The sequence below is a fragment of the Budorcas taxicolor genome, chromosome 14 (assembly GCF_023091745.1).
Source record: "Budorcas taxicolor isolate Tak-1 chromosome 14, Takin1.1, whole genome shotgun sequence".
Taxonomy (NCBI): Eukaryota; Metazoa; Chordata; class Mammalia; order Artiodactyla; family Bovidae; genus Budorcas; species Budorcas taxicolor.
The window spans coordinates 59,160,531-59,181,207 of record NC_068923.1 but is presented as its reverse complement, the minus strand read 5'-3'; the positions used below and the strand labels follow the sequence as shown (position 1 = coordinate 59,181,207).

The following is a 20,677-nucleotide window of genomic DNA, read 5'->3' as shown; positions in this document are numbered from 1 at the left end:
CCTTCGGAGCAGCCCTGAGGAAGAAGGAAACTGACAGAAAGAAAAACATTCAAAGAAATTACGCTCTCCTCAAGGGTGGTTTCTATAGAGGACAATAACAGCAATTTGGAGATGGAGTATTTTTCTGCTTCCTGTTTACCTCTGGAGCTGATTTCACTTACTGTGCTGGCAACAACCAGGGCTATGATGAAGGAATCTGATTGACTGGATCAGAGATACCAATGCTAGTGAAAGAAAATGTGACTCCCAACTGCACAACTGAGAGCTACTGACATGGAGATTAAGGGCCTTGGGAGTGCAGTGTTTTGCAGGTACCCCTGTGTATGTTGGCTGAGCAGGTAAAGAATCTGCCTGCAATGCAGGAGACACAAGTTCGATCCCTGGGTCTGGAAGATCCCCTTGAGGAGGAAATAGCAGTATTCACTCCAGTATCCTTGCCTGAAAAATCCCACGGACAGAGGAGCCTAGCGGGCTATCATCCATGGGGTCACAGAGTTGGACACGATGGAGCCAACATCAAGTCATCATCAGCTTCTGTGTGTGTTAGAGTATGAGAAAGGAGAATTCAGAATACAACTAAGAATATCCGTCAGGCAGAGAGAGAGAAGGGAGGATGAGGTGTTGAAGGAGAAGCGTATGAAAACAATTTATCTGGAAAGTGGAGACATGCACAACATCCAGAGAATGACCACTAACAGCCAAAGAAAATATTCTGCGTTCAACAACTGACATAGAACTGCACTTGCCATATATTTTTAAGTGGAAAATGGAAAGCTATTCCACTCTCTAAGGTATAAGGCCATTTCTTATAAATGTGTGTGCAGAAACAACAATCTAAAAGGATACACATCAAAATGTACCAGTGATTATTTCTGGATGTTGGAATTAAAGCAGTATTTCACTGAGTTGGTCAAAAAGTTGGCTCCGGTTTTTCCATACGATGTTATGGAAGAACTCTAATGAACATTTTGGTGAATCTAATACATACTTTCCTTTTTGTGTACATATTTTTTAATTTTTCTATATTGTATATAACAAAAAGGAAAAAGGTAATACATGTTTTTTAAAACTATGACTTCTACATTTCTTTTATAACCATCACTAAGAAAACATATTTGAGCAGAGGAAGGAAGAGGTTAGAATAGGGGTCTGCTGGTTACAGCCTGTGTAAATAAAGTTTTATTGGAACACAGTCACCTCATTCATTTACATGCTGCACAGGCAGAGTTCAGTACTTGCGAGAAGACCTTCTAGCCTGAAAAACCAAATGGCCCTACCTGGCCCTTCACAAAAAAAGTTTTCCGACTCCTGGGTCCAAAGTGTTCTTTCCTTGATATTGTATTATCCATTGCATCCTATTAGTAGGTGAGCTTGAGAGAGTTGGAACCTCCCTGTCCATTTTGCCCATATATAAAGAGAAGGATAACTCTATAATCATTAATGCATAAAAAGTATTTAACACTGTCCCCTGCGTATTAGAATATTCTCTAAAGCATTACCTATTATTGACTACTTCCTTTATAGCAGATACATCATTCCACTATTATGAGAAACCTAATACAATTGCCAATTTTGTTGGTCAAAACTGCTCCATATTGGCAATTCCAGTCACCCACTTTCTCATTTCTTTTAATTATAATCTCTGATATAGTATCAATGTCATTAAGGTAGTTTCGGGTTTGCTAATTTGCCATAAAGGGCTGGGATTCAATCTAGCACTATTGCACCCAAGTCCAGACATGCAGATGACAGAATCCAAAACACTCTATTTGTATTATGTCTTGTTATTTGGGCAACACAGGCAAACCAGCACTAAACATCACTATGGTGTGACAGATTCTGCATTCCTGCCCTGCTGCCCTAAACAGAAGCTTTTCAGACAAAGGACATTCTTTCCACCCTACAAGATAACACCTGTCTCTTGCATTTCAGTGGGCCCAGCAAGCTTCCACAACATGGTGACAACCAGTCTTGGCACTGAGCAGAAAGCCAGACACAGCCTGCCAAAATATCCTTGGGAAGACCTGTCTGAAGGAAATATGGGACTCTGAATTCTGCAAAATGTTGAGAGTCTGTCATTCAAGTACACTTAAAGATGGCATTTGGGGGCTTGGTACACATTTTGAATAGGAGTTCTTTAAAAAAGTAAAGTGGGGCTTCTCTAAGAATGAGATGGGAAGAGAGACTTGATTATCCATGGAATGTAATTATAAGACATTGCAGATAGGAAAGGATAGGATAAGCTTCATGAAAAGGAGGCAAATCAGGAAACTGAAGGACTAATCAAAGTATTCTTATCAACAGAAATGAAGAACAGCTTTAAGTTCAGGGCTCAGCCTATCAAAGGAAGAATAAACTCAATTTAATCCAATCAACACTTATTAAATTCCTATTTTATGTCAGGCACTGGGTTAACACAGCTATGGTAAGATAAATCAGATGTTCTTTCTACCCTAGGGGAGTTTCTGGGCTGATGGAAAGGAGATAAACATGTAACCAAATGATAAGTCTTATAATATTAACAGTAATAGCTGTCATTCACTGTTTAAAAAAAAGAAGTAAAGAAAATACAGGATGGAAAAATTAATTCTGCTTGGTCCAGGGAAGGAAGGGAAGAGAGGAAAAATCTGAACTAGGTCTTGAAAATTACTAAAAGCTCACTAGATAAATATACTGCAACAAGAATTAGTGTGGTCTACCGCAGTTGTAGAATCGGTGGACACAAGGAATGACTCAAATGAAATCGAGGAATATTTATGCCAAGCTTAAGAGTTTGGATATTATCCAGTAGCTTTTGTTTATATACATATATAATACATGGGTTGGTTAGTTCACTTCAGTTGTGTCTGACTTTTTGAGATCCCCTGGACTGTAGACCACCAGCCTCTTTTGTCCATGGGATTCTCCAGGCAAGAATACTGGAGCGGGTTGCAGTGCCATTCTCCAGGGGATCTTCCCAACCCAGGGATCAAACCCACATCTCTTATGTCTCCTGCATTGGCAGCCAGGTTCTTTACCATTAGTGCCACCTGGGAAGCGCACACATCTACATCTACACACACACACACATCTACAAATACATGCATACATGCACAAACATATATATACATGTGTGCATGCTCAGTCGTGTCTGACTAGTTGCAACTCCATGGACCTCAGCCCACCAGGCTCCTCTGTCCATGGATTTTTTCTAGGCAACAATACTAGAGTGGGTTGCCATTTCCTTCTCCAGGGGATCTTCCTGACCCAGGGATGGAACTCACATATCCTGCACTGGTAGGCGGATTCTTTACAACTGTGCCACCTGGGAAGCTTGGGTCTACATATATACACACATACACACACATACACACACATATATATATACACACACACACATACACAGGGAGTGTGTATGCAATGTTAATGCAGAAGTGACCTGGTCCAGTCTGGTATGAAATGACAAAAGATGGTTTCCCAGAGAGCCATAAAGTTGGATCATAGGAGATTGCTTAGGAGAAAGACAGAAATCCTACACCACAGAGATGGGAGTAAGAATAGCAAAGAGGGGGTGTAGATAGGATACAGCATGTTTTCAAATTGAAAGTGGAGGCAGAAATCTGAAGACCAAGAAGGAAGGGAAAAACAGATGAATAAGATTCTCCTCTGCGGAGGAGAAAGGGCATGTGGGCAGAAAGAAGAGCATGGTTAGGGTACAGGCCTTGGGATTTTTTTTTCCCCTTAGAGACATAAGGGAAACAGTTATGGAGGGGTAAAAATGCAGATAATATCGCAGGGAGGGATATTGAGACAATTCATCACTACTGATCTCTATGCTACTAAGAGAAATAGTGGGGATGAGGGCTTTGTGGAAAGTGAGTTAGGTATGAAACCACCTCTGGCAACCAGAAAGGGAAAAAGCTAGAGATTGGTGAAAGACTTATCCAACAGCTTCAGAATCTACCTGGGCCAACAAGTCATACCTCAGTGATGTCACTCATCTGTGCATTTGATTTTTTTCCAGAAGTGCTTTGAGCTTATCATTTCACTCATCATTAAAGATGCTATACCACTGACGGGTGTTGAATGACACTCGAGAGGAAAATCTAATTTCCCTAACCTGACACTCAAGCCTTCTCTAGTGCAGCTCTCAATCTACTCCTCTGATTTATCTACACCTCCACCATTTTTCTCCTCAGAATTCAGAAATCCAAATGTTTGCAGGCTCAGGCAGGTTTAACACAAGTGTTAAAAGGCGTGGTCTGAGGCAATAGGGAGTAGTGAGGTTTGTGGCTCAAAAGTTGTCATATTTTCTTTTCAAATTCTATCAGGATAAAACCAAATATACACGGTTTGATGTTTCAGGGACTTTCTCTTCTAAAATTTCATACAAATGAGCTCAGTCTCCTCCAAGTAGAGTTTCTAATAAACCACAAATAAGAGTTCCTTCTCAAATTCTCTTTGGTACTAATTCCTAAGTTTATTTTCTGTATCACTCACTTGTACTTGTATGGTGCTATCTTTACAGCATAGAGGTCAAAACATGAGCTTTGGATTCAGATGGCCCTGGCTTTAAACCTTGACTTTGCCACTTTTAAGCTTGCATGACATAAGATACCAAGTTTTCCAAGTCTCATTTTTTCTCATTTGTAAATCAGGAATAACAATACCTTATGGGGTTATCATGAAGATAAAATACATGCAAAATACTTACTAGAGTGCCTGGCATGCAAACACCCAAATATTTTTAATAATGAATGGTTGTCCCCAACATGGTAATTTTCTTAATTATCAAGAATCAAATTTTCTCAACTCTTTACTCTCTGAGTTACTAGAGAAATGTACTGAGAGGATTTGATGCTAAGTATTTGCTTGGGAGATAAGTTGATATTTATTTAAAAATGTATGGGGTGAAGTAAAATTTTGGTAGACTGGGAAATTGAAGCTGATAGTTTTTAGGGCCATAATTATACAGTGAAAACAAGAAGTATACATACACATATATTATATACAATACACACACACATATGGGGCTTCCCTGGTAGCTTGGACAGTAAAGAATCTGCCTACAATGCAGGAGACCCAGGTTCGATACCTGGGTAGGGAAGATACCCTGGAGAAGGGAATGGCTACCTACTCTAGTATTCTTGCTGGAGAATCCTATGGACAGAGGAGCTTGGAAGGCAACAGTCCATGGGGTCGCCAAGAGCTGGACACGACTAAGCAACTAATACTTTCACTTCACACACACACACATGTATTTCATCATTCTTTACCATTTGAAAAGTAATTTCTATACTCTCCTTTGCATCTTACAAACCTTTGTATGGAGTTCATTCAGCTACATATCTACAACAACAATAGCAATAATAACTAACACCAACTTTGTAAGGTCAGAGAGGTTAAACAGACTTGGCCAAGGCAACTCAACAGTGGAGGGGACTCCTTGTTTTCTCTAATCTTTCATAACTCCAAGATCTGAAGGTTGTCAGGAGCATTAAACCCTTAACAGCTACATCACTCTAAAGTAACTATGGGAATTGGAAATTATACCTAATGAAACTCTGCAAGAGGAACACCAGAGTGCCAATACAAATGGTCTAGAATGATGCTGGCCAAGACCTCTTGAGGACAATCACATTTCATCTAAACATTTCCATAAGCTTTTAAAAATTAATAGAATCAGTCCCGCATGTGGGCTTCAGTTTCTCTCCATTAATAATGTACAGGATCATGCTTATCACTGTAAACAATGCCATCTGAAGGAGGAGAGTCATTGGTCCACTTAGCAGATGGCCTCTAAAAGGGCATAATTTCCAATCCCCCAATAGCGTGCAGCAACAGAGGCTTGGCCCATAAAACTGGGCTCCATGCAGATGGGAAATCTGACTTGACAAGAAGGGAGTACACATATATGAATTTTCAAACAAGGATTGGGAGCAAAACCAAGGGGAGGGGATCTCCAATTTTGCAATCTGACTTCAGCATGTTCCCAAAACACACAAAGTAAAAAGGAAAACAAGACAGCATAATTAATAAAACCATCAGGAAAAAAGGAATCAAATGGATACAGAAGCTGAAAAGCAAACAGGGACTTCTCAGGACAGATTAAGTACTTCATCAACTTAATTTCTCTGACAGGGTAAAAAGCTCAGTGTTCAAAGTAAGGGGCAATGGAAGTTAGACCTTGGATCATAGTTGATTTAGTATAATGTAGTGACATTCTTATAGGGAACTGGAAAGGTGGAATAAAGAAAAGGAAGAGAAGGAAAAGCTGGATCTGGTTGAAAGAGTTAAGAACTATGAGATTGAGTTGGTGGCTATAAAACCTTCACTCTACTCCTGGAACTGGAAGTGGAAAAACACGCTCACTGAAAGGGAGTCTTATCTGTTTCAGGTCCCCACACTGATTATTTCTAAGTGAGGCAACCTGCTAGACTCTCCCTAAGAATGGGTCTCCTGTTCTTCCACAGTGATGTGACCTAGCTTGTAACATTTCCTGGTAATCCAAAAATCTGTGTGCCCTTGCACAGATCGGCTTAGCTCTGGGCTTCTGTTTACACAGGTGAATAGGAGGATGGAGGAGGAGTCTTCTAGTCTGATAACATGGAACTGATGGTATCCTGCTTTTCTAGTGGTAAGCATGAAATGCTTCTCACTCACTAAACATGGGCCAATAATGAGAAGGATGGCAGGTAACATTTACTGAGCTCTTACCCCGTGCCAGGCACTGTTGTAAGCATGTTTTCACCCCTCTCATCTCCCAACAAGCCTGTGTGGGAGATCCTGCTGATGTTCAGGGCTCAGTTTGAGTCACCCACTGAAGTCTGGGGCTCACTTCCTCACCTGTAACAGCTTGCAAGATAGAGAGCTACTAACTTGCCAGTTATAGGTGCCTGACAGGCAGACAGTTCTCAGCAGAGCCCCTTGCACATAGAAAACCCCCCAAAAGCAGTAGACAGTATTTAAGATGTCAGGAGTTTTCTTAAAAAAAAAATATTAACACCAAAAACATTTTATATTGGGGTATAGCCAATTAACGATGTGGTAGTCACAGGTGAACAGCAAAGGGACTCAGCCATACATACACATGTATCCATTCTCCCCCAAACTCTCCTCCCATCCAGGCTGGTACATAACACTGAGCAGAGTTCCATGTGCTATACAATAGGTCTTTGTTGGTTATCCATTTTAAATATAGCAGTCTGCACATGACCTTCCCAAAGTCCCTAAATACACCTCCCTGCCCCCACAACCATTAATTCGCTAAGTCTGTGAGTCTCTTTCTGTTTTGTAAGTTCATTTGTGTAATTTTTTTCAGATTCCACATGTAAGGGGCATCATATGATTTTTTTCCATCTCTGTCTGACTTAACAATGGGTTTTCTAAAGCAGAATTACTACTTTGGTAAGAAGATTCCTCCTGGCTGGCACCAGCATGTCTCAGGTCTCGGAAGCCTTTGGTGTAGGTCTGTTATCTGGTGCTGGCTGGGAAGAGGGTATCTTGTGAGTAAGAAGGGCACTGGTGTAAGGATTTAAAACACTAGTTCCTGACTCCAGCTCCCCATTTCCTGGACGTGGGACCTAGGCAAGCCTTCTCCTTGAGTCTGTTTCCGAAACTATGAAACCTATAAAGATGGTAAGGGGAGGGGGAAGGTCATCCAAGAGAGAACCGGTAGCAATAACAGCCCTCCCACCTGTGAGAGGAGTCTGGATTATAATAATTCCACAGAGGGCAGTCAGTAGATGAAACAAGAGCAGCAGTATACGGGGAGTATTTAAGTTTATGCTGTTGTTCTTTTTTTTTTTTTTTTTTTTAAAGAATATTCCTTCTGTTCTCTTTCTGATCTGTGAAACAACAAATACTTCATTTGGTGACAACTTCTACTCTTATCCTGCCAAACACCATCTCTGATATTAAACAAATGATGTATTTAGAATATCAAAAAACATCCCCCAAGAGCAATAGTTTCTTTAAGCTAGCTTACAAAGCAGTGCTGATCTGTGATGAAAGTGGGAGAAATCAAAAACAATGTATGTTTTTCTTAAAGTAAAATGTACTTCATTTTTATCTAAACCATGAGGTTTTCGTTGCTGTAGTTAAACTTCCTTTGGTTTATAAAATGGTGGTGAGAGTAGTTTTTAATTGAAAAAAATTATGGAAAGCTATGGCAAACCTAGACAGTGTCTTAAAAAGCAGAGACATCACTTTGCCTACAAAGGTCCATATAGTCAAAGCTATGTTTTTCCAGTAGGCATGTATGGATGTGAGAGTTAGACCATAAAGAAGGCTAAGCACCAAAGAATTAATGCTTTCAAGTTCTGGTGTTGGAGAAGACGCTTGAGAATCCCCCAGACAGGAAGGAGATCAAACCAGTCAATACTAAAAGAAGTAAACTCTGAATATTCTGGGCTTCTGTTCTGGATGCTGAAGGTCCAATACTTTGGCCACCTGATGTGAAGAGCCAGGTGGCTCTTCTCATTGGAAAAGATCCTGATGTTGGGAAAGACTGAAGGCAAAAGGAGAAGGGGATGGAAGAGAATGAGATGGTCAGATAGCATCACTGACCCAATGGACATGGATTTGAGCAAACTCTGGGAGATAGTAAAGGACAGGGAAGCCTTGCACACTGTAGTCCCTGGGGTTGCAAAGAGTCAGACACAACTTAGCAACTGAACAACAAATTAATGAGTAAAATATAAAAGTACCAACTATCTGCTATTGCAACAAATACTTTGTGAAATTTAACTTATCTGTGAAATACAAGTGTCTTGGACACACAGATGTAGACGCAATAAGAATCTCGATTTCTTCATCAGCAGTGTAATCTCCCAACAACTGGTAAAACTATACCTTTCTATATAAGAATGTTCTGGTATCTGATTATTCTTCCAGTGAAAAATGCATAGAGTGGATTTGCAAACTCAATCTCATTACATATAACTATATATTATTATTATAGACCAATGAATATAAAACCATATCTACCTTTAACATAAATGATCCTATAACCAGTATGTAATAATACAGGATGACATTCCATTTTTTCCTTTTAAAAACAGTATGTCCATTTTAGAAAAGCTGGAAAACACACAAGCTTTTAAAAACTAACTTTGAGATTTAACTTATTTATGATACATTTCACATACTTGAGGTGCCAAATAGATAACTCTGACAAATACACAGAGCATTTTCAACAGCACAGAAAGTTTCTTTGCTCCTTTTTATAATCAGTCTCCCCTCTGGCATCCTCCTGGCCAGAAGTAACCACTGACTTCACTTCATCACTGTAGTTCGTTTTGTTGTTTTAGAGTCTCATATGATTGGAATCACACTGTATCTGTCCTTTTCTTTCTAATGTCTTTCACTGAGTACAACGTGAGATTCATACATGTTGTCATAGGTATCAGTAGTTGGTTCCTTTGTATGATTCTGTATTATTTCTGGTGTGAATATATCAAAATCTGTTTATTCAGCTTACTCTTGAAGACTTAAGTCTTATTTAAAATTTTTGTCTGAGTAATGCTGTTTTGAATATGAGCAGACTGGAATTTTTATGAACATATGTTTCCAATTCTCTTGAGTAAATATCTCTGAGTAGAACGGCAGGATCATCTAATAAGTGTATGATTAACCGTCTAAGAAATTCAGCTTTTGCATCAGGTGGCACCGTATTTACTCACAACAGTGTACAAGAGACCCAGTTGTGGTCATATCTTCAGCAGCACTTGGTATTGCCAGTCCTTCGGATTTTAGCCATTCTACTGGGATTAAAGTGATATCTCACTGGGTTCTACTTCCATCTTCCTAATAACACTACTGAGCATATTTTCACATGCCTATTGGCCATTCTTTTACTTTCCTTGGGAGGATCCAATTTTTTTGACCTTTATTATTGGGTCATCTCTGTTCCAGCTAAGCAGTCTTTGGGGGCCTGTAGCTCTAGCATGTGCCTTTCTCTCTAAATTATAGGATGGAGATCTCACTTGTGACATCAGCCTTTTGGGTCCAAAAATACCCCTGCTGGTTTTCAGTTTTTCCAGCGTTTTTTTTTTTTTTAGTTGCACTATATGACTTGTGAAATGCTAGTTCCCCAAGCAGAGATTGAACTTGGATGCTTGGCAGCGAGAGCTCACTGTCCTAACCAGTACACCACCAGGGAACTCTCTGTGTCCAGCTTCTCTTGTGGCAAGGATCAGACTGATGACATCCAAGTTCTTTACATATCAGAGCTGATATTTATGCATCTCATGAGATGATCATATGACTTCATTTACACTTAATATGATGAAAAACACGGATTTTAAAAAATAATCAACCTCGCACTCCTATACACACATGACCATGATATACTATCCTTTTTGTCTACTGTGAAGTTCAACCTGCTTCTATTTTCTCAAGGTTTGTATGTTTATATTCATGAAGGATATTGGTCTGTACCATACCATTCTTGTAATATCTTTGTCAGATTTTGGTATCAGGATTAGCCTGGTCAAATAAAATCAGTTTGAAAGTACATCCCCTTTTCTCTATTTTCTGAAAGAATTTGTGAAGGTTTGGTTGTTAATTCTTGACTGTCTTAATTCACTGGAAAGACTTCTGTGCTTGAAGCTTTCTCTATGGAAAGTTCTAATTAAAAGTTTAACTTATAAAGAGATCTGTGGCTATTTAAATTTTCTAGTTTTCTTGAGTTAGATTTGTTAAGTTATAGTTTTTAAGAAATTAGTTCTTTTCATCTACATTGTTAAGGATATGGGCACAAACCTGTTCATAATATTTTCTGCTCTTTTAATCATGTAGAAGGTTTAGTGGTATCTCAATTTGTCACTTGATTCTATCTTCCCACCCCAACCCTTGTTCACTCTATCTAGACATTTATCAATTTTTGTTGAAAAGAATCAACTTTACCTTTGTTAATTTTCTCTATTGTGTGTGTTTCCTGTCTTACTGACTTCAGCTCTTTGAGATTAGTATTCTTCCTAACTTCTTAAGATAAAATTTTAATTCACTGACTTCAAGTCTTCTTTCTTTTCTAATACAGGCATTTCATGCAATAATTTCCTGCTAAGTTCTATGAGGCTGTACCACAAAAACATTAGAAATATTAATCTTTCCATTGAGTTGGCCAAAAAGTTCATTTGGGTTTTTCCATAACATCTTACAGAAAAACTCAAATGAACATTTTGGCCAACCTGATACTATCATTTAGTTCAAAGTATTTTCTATTTTCTTTTGTGATCCGCCCCCCTTTTCCCATGTGGTTACATGGTTGTGCAATAAGTTTCTAAATGTTTACTTCTTAATTATTTTGGTACTGATTTCTAACTTAATTCTGTTTTGGTCAGATAATGCACCCTGTGCCACTACAGTTTAATAAACTTAATTTACATTTCACTTTAATTTAAATTTCACTTTAAATTACAAAAATGAAAATTTACAAAATTGAGACTGATTTGCGCCCAGACATATAGTCCATCGTGGTGAATAAGTCTCTTGAACTGCAAGAGTGTAACATTCTAAAGTTATTGGGTATAGTATTCTGCCTTGCATGCAGTAGTGGTCATAGAAATCTTATAAAACAAGTGAATTTACTATGATGTAACAAATAAATGAAATGAGTATTAATAGAAATGGACTGGTCAAGGGGCTAGAATGAAACTAGAGTTGACCCCTGAACAATGAGGGCGGTTAATCTACCTGTAATATACATATATATACACAGTCAGCCCTTTGCATGTATTGTTTCCCTGCATCCGAGGATTCAATGGACAATGTGGTACTGTTGCCACTGAAAAATATCTGCGTGTAAGTTGACCTGTACAGTTCAAACCCGCTTTGTTCAAGGGTCAACTGTATTTTGAGAGAAAGGAAGTCACCAGTGTAGCTAAAGATGAGAGGGTGACTACAACTGAGAAAGCAGATGTCCAGAGGTCACAAGAGGGGTCTCACGAAAGTAGAGTCGGAGAAGGTTGTAGAAGGGAACAGGAACCTGCTTTCTGTAACAAGAGGCAGAAGACAGATGGGATAGAGGGTAAACAATTTTAGGGAAGTTCCATTAGACAATGTGAAACTTCTCAGTATAGCAGCAACAAGACCTTTACTAGAAGAAAGGTCTTCTACTTACTTCCTTCTTTATGAAGGAAGGATGTGGGAGGAGGCATTTGGGGATGGCCACTCAATAGACCATTGTGATGAAGAAAAGGCCAGGGGAAGGTACCATGGCTCCATGAAGGCCTGGCATGAGAATCTGTATTGAGGGCCTTATTCCTCAAATGTTTCCAATCCAGGAAACTAAATTGGATCTAAGGATGGGTTTCAGCTAAACCTCCACAGAACTTACTAATAATTAAAATGTTCAAGTATCAACTCAACATTACATGTCCTATCACAGCGTTCATCCTGGGAGCTACAGGATGGGTTACTGAACCCAGATGAGGAAGAGTAAGAAAAGCTTTTGTAGGAGGTAGTATCTGAACTAAAGCTGGAAAGGAAGCTGGAATCATCCAGAGAAAGGGGTGTGTTCTTCTGAAGACCTAAATGACATTCTCAGAAAAGCTTTATTAGGAATGAAGCTGATATTTTGATCTCCATTAATATTTTTCATTGAAAAGGGCATTTTTAAACTGACCCTATAAAACTTCAGATGACTTCTGAAGTCCCTTTCAAAATTCAGAAGTCTATTATCCTGAATCATCAAGACAATCAAACTCAGCACCCTTGGTTTAAGAATGCTGAGGAATACACAGGTAACATTACTAAGCTTTCTATCAAAGAAGAATAAGTGCTGTTATTGGAAAATTAATTTACGGGAAACTCATGCCCTGATGATGTCAAAATTTTACAATGCAGAAATAAAATGTTGCTTGAGATTCAGTTAAAAAAATGTAGAGCAGTTCACACCAAAGAGAAATATAACATACAAACAGGCAAAAGTAGAACACACTACCCAGAGCAAAATCTAATAAAGATGAGAAAATGTGTGGATACAGATGAGGCTGTGTGGTGGTTCAATAAGCCCACATTTTACTGGGATATACAGGGCTCTACAAAGTACTGTTCTCACAGGTACAGCACATAAAATAATCACTCTACTTCTTTAGACACTTGTTAACTACATACCGCATTGGCCTGGATGGGTAACTAACAATAATGAAAGACTAGGAAGACCACGGCAGAAGGTTAGCAAATGCATGGAGTCTACAACCTAAAGGTCTGGGCTTCCCTTGTGGCTCAGCTGGTAAAGAATCCACCTGCAATATGGGAGACCTGGGTTTGATCCCTGGGTTGGGAAGATCCCTTGGAGAAGGGAAAGGCTACCCACTCCAGTATTCTGGCCTGGAGAATTCCATGGACTGTAGAGTCCATGGGGTCACAAATAATCGGACACAACTGAGTGACTTTCACTTTCACTTCACTTTCTTTTATTCAATAGCAGAAGAAGAACTGCCAAATTTCAGGATGCTACATCCCAGGGGAATATTCTGCAAAGGGGGATGAGGTACAAATGGGCAGTGGCTGGGACACAAAAAGAACCAGAAATAGTCACTGATTTTGGAGGAGGCCATTGAGAAATATGACAAATCAATACTAACCATCTGTAGGAGACATTTACATAGTAAGCATTTATTCCTGTAGGCATCTAAAGGATTCCCATCACTGTTCCATGAAGCAGGTCATGTGGAAAGCTTTTACACATTTAAAACAGTTTTTACAAACACACTGTGTATTTTGGGGCACTCTGAGTGCCTCACCCATGAAAATAGGTCTTTAAAGTTGGCAAGAGGAAAGACCCCTTTACAGATGGAGGGCTTGATGCTGAAAGAAATGAGTTGCCTTTAGCGACCACCACAGGAAGAATTCTAGGCACAGCTAGAGGCTGAAATCGCCTCAAACCTGAAAAGATTGTTAACTGTGCTTAAAAGAGAATCTGAAAGTTGCCTGTGAGCTTACCCCTGGTCCCAGTTGAGCTTCCTCATCAGCATTCCAAGCCCTGCCTCGGAAAGCTGGGGAAAAGAATCTTGCAAGCACAGGAAAATAGACAAATTTCTTTCCTTCAAGCCTAATCTGATGATTTAAATCTATCCAGTCTAATGCCTCTCAGGTGTTCTAACCATCTTATGCCTGTTAACAGCGCTTCTGCAGGGAGTTACTACCACTAGTAGCGTCTCTTCTGATTAAACACATCTGCCACAAAATAGCAGGTGCCTTCTGGACATAGTGAAATTCGCAGAAATCCTAATAGGAAATTTGCAAAAGGTTTTGAATGCTGGTGTGTGAAAACATATTTAAGTTTTCTCAGACTTTGGAGAAACTGGACGGTGCAGTGTAGGAGAAGTTTGTTTAAAATTTAATGTCTTTTAAATAAAGGCAGTCCTTTGAGCCTCTGATCCACCAGGAAAGCCCCCATGGACTGTAGCTTAGCAGGCTCCTCTGTCCATGGAATTTTCCAGATAAGAATACTGGAGTGGGTAGCCATTCCCTTCTTCCAGGGCTCTTTCCAACCCAGGTATTGAACCTGGGTCTCCTGAACTGCAGGTAGATTCTTTGGCATATGAGTTACCAGGGAAGCTTCAAACAAAGGCATCAGAAAGATATTAACAGAGTGGCTGCTGCTGCTGCTAAATCGCTTCAGTCGTGTCCGACCCTGTGCGACCCCATAGACAGCAGCCCACCAGGCTCCGTCGTCCCTGGGATTCTCCAGGCAAGAACACTGGAGTGGGTTGCCACTTCCTTCTCCGATGCCTGATAGTGAAAAGTGAAAGTGAAGTTGCTTAGTCGTGTCCGACTTCTAGTGACCCCATGGACTGCAGCCTACCAGGCTCCTCCGTCCACGGGATTTTCCAGGCAAGAGTACTGGAGTGGGGTGCCATAGAGTGGAGTTGCTGGCTAAAATCAAACTTTAAAAATGAAACAATTAACAAGGTTAAAGGATAATTTTCAAAACTGTTAAAACATGACCTTCCTGAAACACAAAAATCAACACATGTTTAAGATTCTATTAAAATTGAAAAGATATTACAATGAACTCAAAGGAGAATCCAAACAGCAGACACATTTTTAGATCAGGAGTGATGTGAATGTGTAAAGGAGTGGCAAAATTCACCTTTTCCACAGTGGACTGTGAAGTCAATCGCACCTCTGTGGGACAGAATTTATACCCCTACAACAGGAATTATTTTATACTGTTATCAGTTTCCTACAACTTACAGAGTTGTAAAACAGCTTTGTAGAATCAGAATTAGATAACCTGGAATGATGTGCTATTGAGGATGCATAGTTTTCTATGGAGGCACAATTTTTTTCCCTACACAGATCACTGCTCATTTTATTTATTGCTATATTCCCGAAACCTGGAACAGGGTAGATGCTCCATAAATACTTGCTAAACGGATAAATGTCTACTATGTATCAGGCATAAAGCTAAAGCCTTCACATGCATCATCCTCTTTAATCTTTCCAACAACCTTTTAAGATAAATATTATTCTCATATTACTAACTTGAAACTAGCGTGTGTAGCGTTGCACAGTTATTACTTGTCAGAGGTCGAGGGGTGGAGAGCAGGGGCAGAGGCAGGTGGAGAAGGAGGATTTGCCTCAGGATTGTAATCAGAAAGCCCATCTTTTTTTTTTCTTCCTTATTCTTTCTTCTATTCAATACATCCTTTAAATTTATTATTATGGTATCATGTGCCTCTAAATTAGGGGATTGTTTATGGGCTTCCCTGGTGGCTCAGAGGTTAAAGTGTCTGCCTCCAATGTGGGAGATCCAGGTTCGATCCCTGGGTCGGGAAGATCCCCTGGAGAAGGAAATGGTAAACCACTCCAGTACTCTTGCCTGGAGAATCCCATGGACAGAGAAGCCTGGTAGGCTACAGTCCATGGGGTCACAAAGAGTCGGACAGGACTGAGCGACTTCACTTTCACTTTCACTTATATATAACAGAGATATAGACATGATTCCTTGATGAGCTTGATACTGGAGATCCTGGCTTTAAGAAAGTAAATGAACAGCATTATTCAGGAGAATCTAAGCATAAGTAAGAGACATATGAACATCTTTATTGTGGTCTTGCAGACAAGAGCAGAATATTCCCAGCCCAGATCCCAACCCCCATCCTTAGGTGCTGATTACAATTTTTAGGATAATAAAGATGGATGAATTCAGCAGTGTTTATGTGTATAGTTTGTTTTCACAGAAAGCAGAGCAGCACTGAGGAAGACAGCAGTGGCTAACATTTACTGTGTGATTATATGACCGTGAAGTTCTTTCACAGCAACACTTTTGAGGCAGGTACTACCATCAGCTCCTGCTTATGGATAAAGAAAGCCGGAGTATACCAAGTCACCTTCACAGAATCACACCGCTAAGCTGCAAGTCTGGGCACTGACCTGGGACATTTAACTACTGCCCAATCCTCACTCTAAGACTCTCTACAGACTGCATCAGTTGAGGTTTTCTCTGCCGTCATGCCTTGATTTTTCACAACCCTCTTTGCCTAGGTTTACCAGAGTCTACAAGGGCATGAAGATTCCTGGAGCTTCCAGCACCACAGGGCTGGAAACTGCAGGCTGGCTGAAGTCCTGAGAGCTATCTTCTGGCCACTTGGCACCTGTGATCATTTGGGTAGTTTACATTCACCCTTGGAGAGGCAGGGTCAGCAATCAGGGGACAAAAGTAGTCTGTCTCAAACAGGTGAATATCAGAAAGATGTGTGCCAAATGTTAATCTGAAACCATTCTAAGTTCCCCAGTAGTCCCCTGCTTTCTTTTCTTCCCAGAAAACAGGCTGCCCTCAGAATGAAGCAGTAGTATGGTTTTAGACACATCCAGATGAGTTTTGACATGAAGAATAGGTATGCAGGTGTCACTAAATGGTTAGTGGTTTATTATGCCATTTAATTTAATCTTCACGACTCCCTGAAACAGATATTATTGTTATTATCTCCACTTAGGAGATGAAGAAGTGAGGTTGAATAACTTGCCTAGGTTAAAGAGTTTGCCCAAGATCCCAAGAAGGTTGGGATCTACCAATACCAGAGGTATCCACGGAGACCAAAAGCAATATGACAGCTATTAGCAACACACCACTTAGTGTAAAGCCTTCGGAAGTGGTACCATTTACTCCATAATCATTGAAGCATGAGATCTTTATTTCTGAGGGGTATAATGCTCACCCTCTTCAAACCATTGTAAATGCTTACCCTTCCCTCAAGAGGATTACAGGATTCCTATCCCTAATAAAAGGTAACACTACTTTCAAATACATAACGAAAACGGCATTGCTATTACTTTCAAACAAACATTAAGAAAGACCTTCTCTGGTGGCCCAGTTGGTAAAGAATCTGCCTGTGGTGCGGGAGATCTGGGTTTGATCCCTGGGTCAGGAAGATCCTCTGGAGAAAGGCATGGTAACCCACTCCAGTATTCTTGCCTGAATAATCCCATGGACAGAGAAGCCTGGCGGGCTACAGATCTGGACTGAAATCGGGACTTGTCAACTTTATCCCCCCTGAGGCACAGTTTTGGTGCACAGAACATGTTCCTCTGTCCTTTCATTACAGAGTTTGAAAAGAGAAGGGTGGGAGGAATGGGTGAGGCCTGCAGAAGACCCCCTGACCCTGATGAGCATCTCTGTAGACCCACCAGCTTCCTCTCACCCACCCCATTCTCCAGGTGAGCCACGATCCTACAGGCTTTTACAGCTCATTATACTGTCATACTTCCTGCTGCCAAGTGCTTCTCGACCTCCACATACAATACTTATAGCCCCTTGATCTAAACGGAGGCTTAATTATTGCTTTGAAGGTATTCATCTCAGGGGCAGTGAGTTAGTATTATTATACTCACTCCAGAATTTTCCCATTCAGAAATCTTTTCTACTGAAAACGTCTACCTACGGATCCTGTAACCAAGCTCATTTGAAAGGCTTCCTCCCTTTCTTTTCTCAAGGACTGCAACACTCTTATTTTCTCTAGAATCCTCCCACCCCCTTAACCCTGATTACCACATACATTTATATTGGACACTCAAAACCCATGGCTCCCTGTAATAACCACATTTGCTTGTTAAGTTGCAGTGGCGTGCCCGGATCTGGAACAACTTAAAGTAAACCCAGGCCAGAAAATTTCAGCAGGAAGATGCTTTTTCATTGTGAGGGCGTGGGAAAGGCCATCGAGCTGGGTAGAGGGACTGAGTTATTTCGGATACTGTATACTTTACCAGTTATGTCGTGCTGTTTGAATGACTCACTGTAGATCTGATACTGATTCGGACAATGTTTCTTCAGCCACTTGCAGACATCCTGCTGGGTCCACAGGGCCACTGGTTTTGACAGCTTCACTGTAGCCGACTACAAATAAAGAAGGAAAAGAAGGTCTGTTAACGCCAGTCCCATGCCTAGAGAGGCACTACTGTTAGAAATGCTGTAGTGTGGTAAAGCAGGGGTCCCCAACCTCCGGACCACAAAGCAGTACGTCCTGTCAGATCAGCAGCAGCATTAGCTTAAAAACAAAGTGCACAATACATGTAATATGCTTGAATCATTCAGAAACCATCCCCGCCCAACCCTGGTCTGTAGGAAAATTATCTTCCATGAAATGGGTCCCTGGTATCAAAAACATTGGGGATCACTGTCAAAGCTACAGGCTGGAGTCCCTGAAGATGAATATCTGACTCTTGTCCTCCTTTAATGGTCTTCATACCCCTGAAAACTAGGAAGAAAAGGTCCAGGTGGAGAAAGCCATGAAAACTACATTTATTCTCGAGTTCTGTTGGGAAAAGTCCCCAGGAAGCAGTGTTTTCTGATGACTACTCTAACAACAAGACAACTGGATTGCTAATTGATTAAATTTTGGGGGTGAAACAGCTTCCCCCAAATGGCTTCTCTGCATATTTTAAGACAGTGTCGATTTCTCACTATCCTCCAACATCTCTAGGACCTAGGATAACTGGCCCCGGCAGGTGCTAATACTTATTTTAGGAACATTATAGGATTTAGATACTTGCATACTAAGAAGTATGCAAGTGGGCCTGGCAGCTCTGGATGTAGGGCGGTCCTGTAAAGTCTAGGAATTAATTATGCATAGTAGGTAAGGGAAAAAGTCAATTCCATCAGCATGTGGGGATGGTAATAAGATATTGGCTGTAGCAAGACTTCATGTAGAAGCCAACCAGCTGAGGTCTTTTATTGTTCACTGGATCTTTCAGGGAGGTTTATGAAACAAAACACAGAGGTGGACCAATGGCAGGTTACAAGTACATTCATTCATTAACAATCATCAATGGTGTTAGAGGCTCATCTTCCTCACAGACCCCAGGAACTTGGTTGAGGGGAGATAGAAGCTTAACCAGCTATAGCTTTTTTTTTTAAATCATTCTGAATCACTGTTTGCATTCTGGATCAGGATTTTAATATAGGTGGTTCTTTAAAGGATGCTGGATGGTACACAGACCTGGCCTTAAATATTATTGACATGTCTTTCATTTCCCTTTATACTTTCAGGTTATGGCAAGGGGAGAGCCTTGATTTTGTATAAGTGTTATTTAATATATTTAATATCTTACAACACATACTGACATGATCTTTGACAAAAATAGGGCTTCCTTCAGCCTCAGAACTGTCATCAGAAAGCAGAATTTTCATCTAGCACATAACTGCTCTGCTTTTTTTTATATTTAAGGTTACCCTAAATCTTTTCTTTTAAAACAAATTTGAGTTAAAAAAAAACCTAGGTCATTATTTACAATTGCCAACATACAGAAGCAGATTAATGGATAAAGAAGATGTGTATACATATACACACATACACAGAAACAGACAGACACACACATATACATACAATGGAATACTACTCAGTCATAAAAAATAACGAAATTTTGCCATTTGCAGCAACACAGATAGACATTGAGGGCATTATGCTAAGTGAAATAAGTCAGAAAGAGAAAGACAAATACTTTCCCTTATCACCAGATATCACTCATAGGTAGAATCTAAAAATAAAACAAACTAGTGACTGTAACGATAAAGCAGCAGACGCACAGATGTGGAGCACAAACTAGTAGTTACCAGCGGGGACAGAAAAGGGGGCAGGAGCAATACAGGGGCAGGGGAGTAAGAGGTACAAACCAACAGGCATAAAATAAGAGACAAGGATATATTGTACAACATGGAGAATGTAGCCAATATTTTATAATAACTATAGAAGGAGAATAATCTCTAAAAATTGTGAATTATTCTATTATACACCTATAACTTTGAAGAAAGCTGAGCGCCGAAGAAATGATGCTTTTGAACTGTGGTGTTGGAGAAGACTCTTGAGAGTCCCTTGGACTGCAAGGAGACCCAACCAGTCCATTCTGAAGGAGATCAGCCCCGGGATTTCTTTGGAAGGAATGATGCTAAAGCTGAAACTCCAGGACTTTGGCCACCTCATGCGAAGAGTTGACTCAGTGGAAAATACTCTGATGCTGGGAGGGATTGGGGGCAGGAGGAGAAGGGGACAACAGAGGATGTGATGGCTGGATGGCATCACCGACTCGATAGACGTGAGTTTGAATGAACTCCGGGAGTTTGTGATGGACAGGGGGAACTGGCGTGCTTCAATTCATGGGGTCCCAAAGAGTCAGACATGACTGAGCAGCTGAACTGAACTTATGATATTGTACATCAATTCAATAAAAAACAGGTCAATTTCAAGAA

At 40.3% G+C, this 20,677-nt stretch overlaps 1 protein-coding gene across 1 annotated transcript in view; it reads right to left on the bottom strand.

Annotated features, from left to right (window-relative positions):
* The window catches only part of SAMD12 (sterile alpha motif domain containing 12), a 264,227-nt gene that overhangs the window by 64,579 nt on the left and 178,971 nt on the right, over positions 1-20,677 (bottom strand). Inside the window, exon 4 of the mRNA XM_052651579.1 lies at positions 18,199-18,328. Within this exon, the coding sequence (XP_052507539.1) occupies positions 18,199-18,328 (130 nt within the window). The remainder of the gene's footprint in view (positions 1-18,198; positions 18,329-20,677) is intronic.